At 39.2% G+C, this 9058-nt stretch overlaps 1 protein-coding gene across 1 annotated transcript; it reads left to right on the top strand.

Moving 5' to 3' along the window:
* The first annotated feature begins 7126 nt into the window (after positions 1-7126).
* Positions 7127-9022, top strand: exoc1l (exocyst complex component 1 like). The gene is made up of 3 exons (XM_050045022.1): positions 7127-7249; positions 7501-7679; positions 8487-9022. The coding sequence occupies exons 1-3, from the start codon at positions 7129-7131 to the stop codon at positions 8754-8756; spliced, it is 570 nt and encodes a 189-aa protein (XP_049900979.1). The 5' UTR covers positions 7127-7128; the 3' UTR covers positions 8757-9022.
* Positions 9023-9058: the final 36 nt, after the last annotated feature.

Below are 9058 nucleotides of genomic sequence, written 5' to 3'. Positions count from 1 at the left end.
GAAAGCCTTATAATTCGTATTTTATTTAAGTATAGGCTTAATACTTAGACTTTAAATGTTAAATGCCACCTTATTTAAATAAACACACACAATTATATGAGTATGCATGATCAACACCACCATATTATTCGCGCGAACACACAGTTCACGTTAGATTGAATGGACTGTGAATGTGACATTGGACGGTCGCCAGGAGGGTGCAGCGCAGGGTAGGGATGGCCCTGCCTGATGGCAAGGGGTTTCCCCTTTAATCGACATCCAATCAGAAGCTCTACAGACCGTGACGTTGTGCCTATACTGTGTCGAGGTTCCCCCAAAGTCATATCATGGTGCATTTTGACCTTTTTATGAGGCATAATGTGAGATTTCACGTTTATTTTACATTATCTTCAAACCACCATGACATTTTTATTGACATGCTTTTATTGGCATAACATGACATGATACACAGAAGTAAGAGCATTATTGCCTATATCAAAGTTTACCACCCCTTTCTGGGTAAATACAGCATTCATAAACAAGGTAACATTAGATAAAAGAGATGACAGAGGAGTTTGGTTATGTCATGGTCTCACTGATGGCTATTTATGCTGTATTAATGTATTAATTTATTGTTTTAATGGATGAGAGAATAGGATGTAATCAACAAATCAAAGATATACAGTTACTGTTGTGGAAATAAAGCTCTCCTGTCAGGATTACAGCACTGTTAAGGGACTGTTCGTTATTTATGGGGGGGAGGGAGGTGGTACAAAACAGGGGAGGTAAGTCAAATAATTTTTTAAGCACTGGGGAGGGACTTGTGTTTTTTATTTTGGCTTGTGGGAGGGACATACAACTTTAAATGCTTGTATTTTATTTATTTTAAATACCATTTCAACTTTAAAAACCACCAGCGAGTTTGAATGCCATGTTTTCTTTAAAATGGCTCAAATCCCACCATTTATCATAGACAGAAACTGTAAAAACTGAAATTATCATTGCTGTTTGTTTTGGTATTAACTCTTCTCTCCATGCTGTTTGTTTATTGCATTGGCTCCAATACCTATATTAGGTATGAATGAAAAAACATATGTGTAGGGCCTACTTAAGTGGTATTTAGAGTTGTGTGGCAAATCCTATGGCGTAGCCTACGCGCATCGCCTACGCTGTTGTTGTTAAGGGCAATAGCAAGTGAACCCAAATGCAGACACGAGCGGGAGTCAGTAATCAGTTAATTGTATTTATTGTAGAGACAGGGATACGGGGGTTGGATGTAGGGAAGCAGGTTGGGGAGCGGATCCAGAGGAGTTGAGGGAGAGCGTGGTCGGGGACAAAGAGGTATAATGATGGCTGAGCGGTTTGGGTAATTCCAGTGGGGATGAGGAGGCAGGGCCGGAGTCAGGAGCGGTAAGACTGAAGATACACGAGCAAAAATTAGTCACGTAAAAAACTTTCAAAAAACAGAGCACAATTTCAAGGCTTGAGCGTAACACTAACTATGTAGAGATTACGATCTGGCAGGGTGGAGATGGCAGAGCTGAGTATAAGAAGAGGTCTTGATTATGGCAATGAGGTGCACCTGGTGGCTCCACCCTGACTCTGGCATACCTGCAGACACACACACATACACACACACACACACACACACATAGAGAGAGAGAAGGGAGGGGGAGGAAGACGGCTACTGTGACGTCGTTCCAGGGGCCGATGTAACAGTTGTGAGCATTTATACCTGTGCAGTGGTGTGTCACTCTGCAGTTACACCTCCAAAACACTAGTCTGCGGCGGAGGTTTCTGTGAAGTGCTGCAAAGTGTAGCCTAGTTGATTCAAAACACACCGAATGCACACTTTAAACATGGCTTAATAGAGACAATTTCAAACAAGGACAAAAATTGGCTTCATTCTAACTTGCAGTATTCGCAGACAAACACTTCTGTTCTATCTGGACACATTTCCCCCACAAACAACATGCTAATGTCATTAGCACAAGCCTAAGGCTTTTTACATTGTATAAATTAGCCTAACGTCTAGCAATCTTTTCTTATTCTCATATAAAACCAGAGACAACAACAACATTTAACAAAAGTAACGGTATATAATTTGGCTCCATTACAACTCACAAGATTCACAGACAAACAACTGTCATATACTAAACGCGTTTTCCAGACAAATATAACATGCTAACATTATTAGCACTAACCTATGGCATTTTACATTGTATAAATTAGCCAGAGATTTCCTCTGCTCATATGAAGCCAGGATAAATCCCTAAGTATAAATCCCTGAAGGTTAAATCACACACAGGACTTAAAATGCTGTTTTTGTGGAGGCTTTATTGTCTTCACAATTTATTGTTTCTTATCTGTGAAATTTAAATTAAATAAAAGCTTCATTTCCACCAAGGGAAATGGTTTCAGCTTACAAAAATAGACAGGTTGTTACATTTCTTGGGAGGTGCATGTCAGGCTAGAGCATCGATTCAACACAGAAGTATAAATTCCGCATTATGGTGAAGAAGGGGTCATGCATTTCCCCCCAGTCACTCAGGGACACTCAAGGAAAAATATTTGTAGCTTCTGGGAGAGTCAAGATAAAGTTTAGAAAAAAAATAAAATTAACATCCAAGCCACACAACTCCTCTTGTAAGTAAAGAACAGTCCCTAATATAAAAATATCAAAACCCACAGTTCATCCTTTTTTTTAATAAGTACCTCATAACTTAAGTTAAATCATTCAAGAGTTAAAAAATACAGATAACTGCAAGTGTGCTGTTTCTTCTTAAATCCTGATTTTAAAACTAAAATCAAAATTACAGCTTTGTTGTTGCCAAAAGTGTCCCTGTGACAGTGCTGCTACATTAGTACAGGGTCTTTGGCTATGTCATCCTCCTATATCAGTGCAGCACTTGAAATACTATGAGGCCATTATCAGGTCTAACAAAAGAAGCAACCTTTGGAACGTTTATTTTAGTCCAGCAAAGTGTGTGTGTAAATCAAGTCCTGCAGCCCCTGTGTTTGTGTGTGTTTACATGGATGTTAACACATTGTATGCAACATGTAATCATTCTCTGCCACCTATACACTCTTATTACTGCCACCTCACTGTTGCCCCTGACTGGGCACAGAGGCACCCAGAGAAGTGCACTGGCATGGCAGGGAGCTGTTCGGATCAAACTGAAGACATGCAGTATTGTCAGGAGTTTGGGAATACAGCGGGAGAAGTGGTCTCGTGTTACATGATGAGGAACAGTAGTGAAGCTAGAAAGAGGTTGTTATTAATTATTTTAGCTTTAGGGTGAAAGGAGAGGGGAAGTGCATTTGGAGTCCTTTGCTCATATTTAATACATCAAGAGAAAAATATATTGTTCTGGGCTTTTCACAACCATCTTTGCTCCAAAACTAGGTTAAATGTTTCTTGCAGATTGAAACATGATGATGGTGCATACTTTTTTTTATAGGCCTGGCTGCCTGCGTGACTCATTTTGTGTCATGTCCTGAAAAACGGCTGCTGGAATTTGATCACGGGTTTTGCTTGTATTAACCATTAGTCATTGCTAAACTACCTACTCTGTTTTAACAGAGAAATACAGGACACAGGCAGGCCATTAGGAATTATAGACAAGAGGACATTGTTTTCCAAATTGGGCCCCTTGTCTACAACCATTGCACCACCACCACCACCCACCCTCAGCTCCAACACCAACATGGGCAATTTCAAATATTTGAATATATTTGCTTATTTAGAATTCTTCAGAAACTTTGGACTTTCAAACACATGAAGGACCTCTACCTCACTTAAATGACATGTTCAGGCAAAATGGGGCACTTGTGCTTGTTTTTTATAAATGGTTAAATGTATTTATCATTTCAGTCATTAATTCATTCAATCATTAATTTAACTATTCATTAAGTGAGATCGTTGAACTTTTGTGCCATGCTTTCTGTGTTCTTTTGCCGCCTGTTTTCTTGGTTCCATATTGTCTACAATGGACATGCGCAAGTTTGCATGTAACAGGGATGGCTAATTCTGGACTACTGTAGATAACATGGAGTCACTGCTCCATCCTTAATATTTTTAAATGACAAAAATAGTAAAAAGGTCTGCAATATGACAGGGTGGCACACAGTAGCATAAGTCGTGATTTTGTGGCACCTGGTTTCACTTCAAAAAAATGTCACATTTTAGCTTAATTTTTTGTCTCATTTTACCTGAATGCATGAAGTACTCAAAACTCAAAACCCTTTCCTTAAAAAAGTAAAGTGTATTGTAAAAGTGTTTTGGTAATGAGTCAAACAGTTAATAAAATGTAATCAGCTACAACCATATTTGTTGTTGTACCCTCTTTGTTTGAGCTCTTATTTCCAAAAGGAGGAAATAAACATGCCACATGGTTTACTTTGCGAATTCTGGGACAAGTGATTTTTTTTGTGTCTTTGCCCTGTCCATCTTTGTTATCTCAGACCAATCAAAATTACTGTTTTATGTCAAGCACATAGTAAAAATGCAGAAACATGTTTGGTGACTGGCTGCTTATATTTAAAGAGCCCAGGATGTAAACCCCTACTTGTCCCACATAACCTGATGTCCCATTTACCTGACTTCACCCTAACCGTGTCTTCACAGACACAGATACATTAGTTATATAATACATCACAACATCAGCATAATTTATGGCACAGACCAAAAATGCTAAAACACAGCTTTTCAAATGCAAAACAGCTATGAACTGACAACAGGCTCTGCAGCAATTATACAAAGCAAAATTTAATCAATCTTTTCTTTTAATCAGTACAGACACTTAAAGCTCACAATACTACAGTATTACCACAAACAATGTAAAACTGTCAAATCCAGGATCTTTATGTTAAATGAAAACAATGTTCCTGTTCTCACACTTTTTTTTCTTTTTTAATTTCCAGGCGTGGGCTTGTTCATTAGACACAAGTGTTTTCATTAGCTCTATTCCAGCTGCCTTAATGTATAACAGTGCCAACCTCATTAATTCTTTCCTCCCGCATGGACTCATTATACCTCTGCACCTTTTCAGAATTTCTCTTTCTCTTTTTTTTTCCTTCAGTCTCCTTCCTCTCTGTGAACTCAGCTTGCCCCCTCACTGCTCCTCTTTTACTCTGTCATCATTTTCAGTTCTCTTCAGGTTTGTTGGGATTAGTCGTTATCTGCCTCTCAAGGATTCTCCCCCTTTTCCTATCTATTATTTTCCCACCTTTCCTTCGCTCAGCACCCTTCCCTGCATAATCTCTGTTATTCGCTTAATTATTCTCCACATCCTGGTCTTCTCTCACATTCACCTTCTCTTTTCCATAGATCCGCAGTTGTTTTCTTCCCCTGCTTTTTCCCAAACGTATATTGTCTTATTCCTCTGCATCCTTAATGTCTTCCATCCTTTTCTGTCCCTTGATACTTCTTTAAAACTTCTTGGTTTTCTTCTATACTTTCTTTTTCAGCAGCTTCTTCCTCCTTTCCTTCTTTCCCCACTCCATGCACTTCATCTGGCCTTCCATATCGTCTCCTCATCCTAGCTGCCAGGTCCTCTGACTTTACTCGTATACCTTATACACCTCCTCTTAATCCTCTTTAATCATGCATCCCTCTCTTTCCAAACTCCTCCCATATAGCCATACATAACACTACTATAGCTGGTATACATTTATATATTGTTGGCTTTCATTGCTACTCACCTGCATGTCTCAGTAAAGTCAGGGATAATGGAAATGCTTCGTGACAGACATATTGTCTTACAAATACAGATGCAGACACACTGATGTAGTGTTTCCATTAAATACAAATGGAAAATCATTGCAGCCTTTATGCTTGTGCATTCCACTATATATTAGAAAAACTACTCCCTTGTGTCAACCTTGGTTTTCTCTCCCGTCATTGTACTACTAAGAATCCTTTCAATGCACATGAACAGACATACTGGGGTTATGATAAGTAAGTACAATAAACCTCATGTGTTATTCATGAGATTCAACACTTGTATATTTTCCTTTCCTTCCTACTTCCTGCCCATCCACTCATCTTTCCATCTCAGAGGCAAAAAGCCTTTCAAGTGAACACCCACAAAAAAACCATCATCAACAACAACAACAACAATAAAGCACTTAGCTGTGGAACGACCCATCTTTGTTTTCACAAAATGTGACAAATCCAATGGAGCCACACTCTTTCCTGCTAACAAATCAAATCAGAGCATTGGCCCGGTTCATTCTGGGGTGGTTTGTTTATGGAAAAGTCCTCCCACGCCGCTTTGACCCGCCCCTCGCAAACTGGAACTGTGATATTATGGTCTGTTTATCAGTACATCGAGCTAATTGTCTCGTGGAGCCACGGTCCCTAAAGAAGTGGAGCATCCTCTATGTGCTTGTAAAATTCCTCCATTTAAGTGCTTCACCCTGCTTGTACCTGGCCTCAGAGATTGAATTACTACAGGGTAATGGAAACCGTGCAGAGTGCTGTGGGACATCCTTTTCCCACACAACAACCGTTTAATCACAGACGAACATTTGGGCACTTTGCCACGTTATATATCAACATCAATATGCGAGTGAGTGGAGACAGAAAGACCACGGAAAGAAAGAAAGACACAGTCTATATGTGTGTTGTGAGGAAACATATAACCCCATACAGCCAAGGTGAAGTATGTGTCAATGTTTTGGGTGAGACACACTTCAGTAAATACAAATCCATGAGTGAAATCCATACTTGCAGGAAACCTGGGTCAATGTCAGGATCCTCGTCGTAATGGATCTTAATTGAAGCAATAAAAGGGTGAAATGATGAAGAGATTGGACTTTAATTGTTCCCTCTCTACTAATTCCCTCCTGAGCGAGTCAGTACTTAAATGAAAGATTAACATAGATCATCGAAATTGACTGGCCTCAAAGTGAAGTGTGTGTGGTATAGTGAGAGCTCATTTCACACACAGCCACATACTTTTCTGACCACAGGAAACATCACCACCTCCCTCCCCACCACTGCCAGGTTCCACTGTTGTGGTCTCTCTCTTGGATTTTATCATCTCTTCTCACTCTCTCATCTTTCTGGCTTGACGCTTCTGTTTTTTAAAAAAGCTTTTTTCCTCCCATCATCTGATCTCGGTTCTTCTCTTCCCCACTCCAGTGATGTCGTCTCTTCTGAGGGAGGAGATGCAGAGAGTTTTATTCCGACCTGCAAAACAGAGACTGGTGGAGTTTATTGAGATTGAAGAGCCGACGCACGGAAGACATTTTCTCTGCGTCTCAGGTAAACAGCTTTCTCGTTGATCAGGTAGTTACTTGAAAGCAGTTTTTAGGGGTAAAATATGCTCATTGGAATTTTCTTTTACAGAAAATAATCCTAGTTTTAGAGAAACTGTAGGGAGATGTGCTGAACGTGTCCCTAACGTCTATGAGGCCTGATAACAGTGACTGTCTCACTTTTATTGCTGATGAAATGTCTGGTGATGCAGTGTGCCAATTTATTTGTATAAAAATATTATTTTCCTTTATCTGCAGTTGCAAAAAACAAAGTGGTGCAGTTATGTATAGTGCGATGTCAGATATCTCAGACGTCCCTAAAGTCCGGATCCAAGAGGTCCCACACCAAACGCTCCAGCATACAGGAGTGCTACAGGAGGACGGAAGTCTGGTCCCTGAAAGACCTGACTCTTGTTGATGGACGGGACCCTGATGTGGTAATAAACAAATGTTTTCACATTTCTATTGCTTGTTATTGCATTACTCTTGGGCTGGGTAATATGTTGATATTAATCGATATCATAATATGAGACCAGATATCATCTTAGATTTGGGATATCCTCATATAGCATAAAAGCTGGATTACAGTAAAGTGGTGTAATTTTCTGAACTTACTAAGCAGTTTTTTATTCTATTATTTGCCTTTACTCATTAAGTCACTATATCCACATTACTGATGATTATCTACCAAAAATCTCATTGTGTAAATATTTTTGTGAAAGTACTAGGAATCCACCCTACAATATCATCACTGTATCAATATCGAGATATTTGGTCAAAAATGTTGTGATATTTGATTTTCTCTATCGCCTACCCCTACATTAGTACTGTAATTTTCTCTGGAGAGGATGATTGCTACATTGAATATAATTATTGAAATATAATGTTTTCTTATAACCTAAATCTTAATAAATCTAAATCTTAACTTAAACCTTTACTGTTTTTAAAACTATGCTTTGAAACAAGGGATTTTATCTGAACATATATAACTATTTTTGTGCTACTTTGAAGCACACTTTGGAGCAGCGGTTTACTTGTAACATCTAGTGTGCTGGAGAAATGAATTCATGTTTTTATCAACATGATTTCATAAATATGGTTTAATCTCCCAGAAGCGATTTGTTTTCATATATCCGGCATCTCCTCAATGAATACGATCAGATTTAGAATTAATTTTAATAGTGAACATTGTGTTCTTTTTTGTGTGTACGTAATGCTATGTCATTCTGTGTCTGTGGCTCCAGGATGACCCCTGTTTCGAGCTGCACTTTGACAAGGTGCGTACAGTGACGGCCGTCAGCTGCTCAGCCAAATACTCGTTCGCACGTGCCCTGGTTGCCCTCAGTGACCAGTACTGTCAGAGGCCACTGAACCTGCGGAACTATGACTGGACCTACATCAAGCCCACCTCCTTTTACTCTAACAGAGGAGACTGTGTTGTTCTGACACAGATATGCTTCTATGCATTCAATTTGGTATGTCTGTCCATGTGTCCCGTGCCTCTGGATGCATAATGGAATGACACAATGATTGTATGTGTGTCACTTAAGGTGTGTGTATGTTAGACAGCTGTACAGGTTTACTGTATATAACTTGTGTTGTAGGAGGTGTGAAGTGAGTGTTTGTGTGGTTTGTGGTCTCTGTTACACTAAGGGCTTATTGAAATATCTCTTTCATTAATACTCTGCTGAATGTATCTCCATGGCAAAGGCAAGTTTCAAGCAGCTTGGTATTTGTTAACTGTATAATCTACTTTTGTGATCTTTTGATTACTTATCCCTGAGAGTATTCTATTCTGTGTGCTATTGTAAAAATG

Source organism: Epinephelus moara, chromosome 5 (genome assembly GCF_006386435.1).
Source record: "Epinephelus moara isolate mb chromosome 5, YSFRI_EMoa_1.0, whole genome shotgun sequence".
In the NCBI taxonomy this organism is placed as follows: Eukaryota; Metazoa; Chordata; class Actinopteri; order Perciformes; family Serranidae; genus Epinephelus; species Epinephelus moara.
This window is presented reverse-complemented; position numbering and strand designations above follow the sequence as displayed.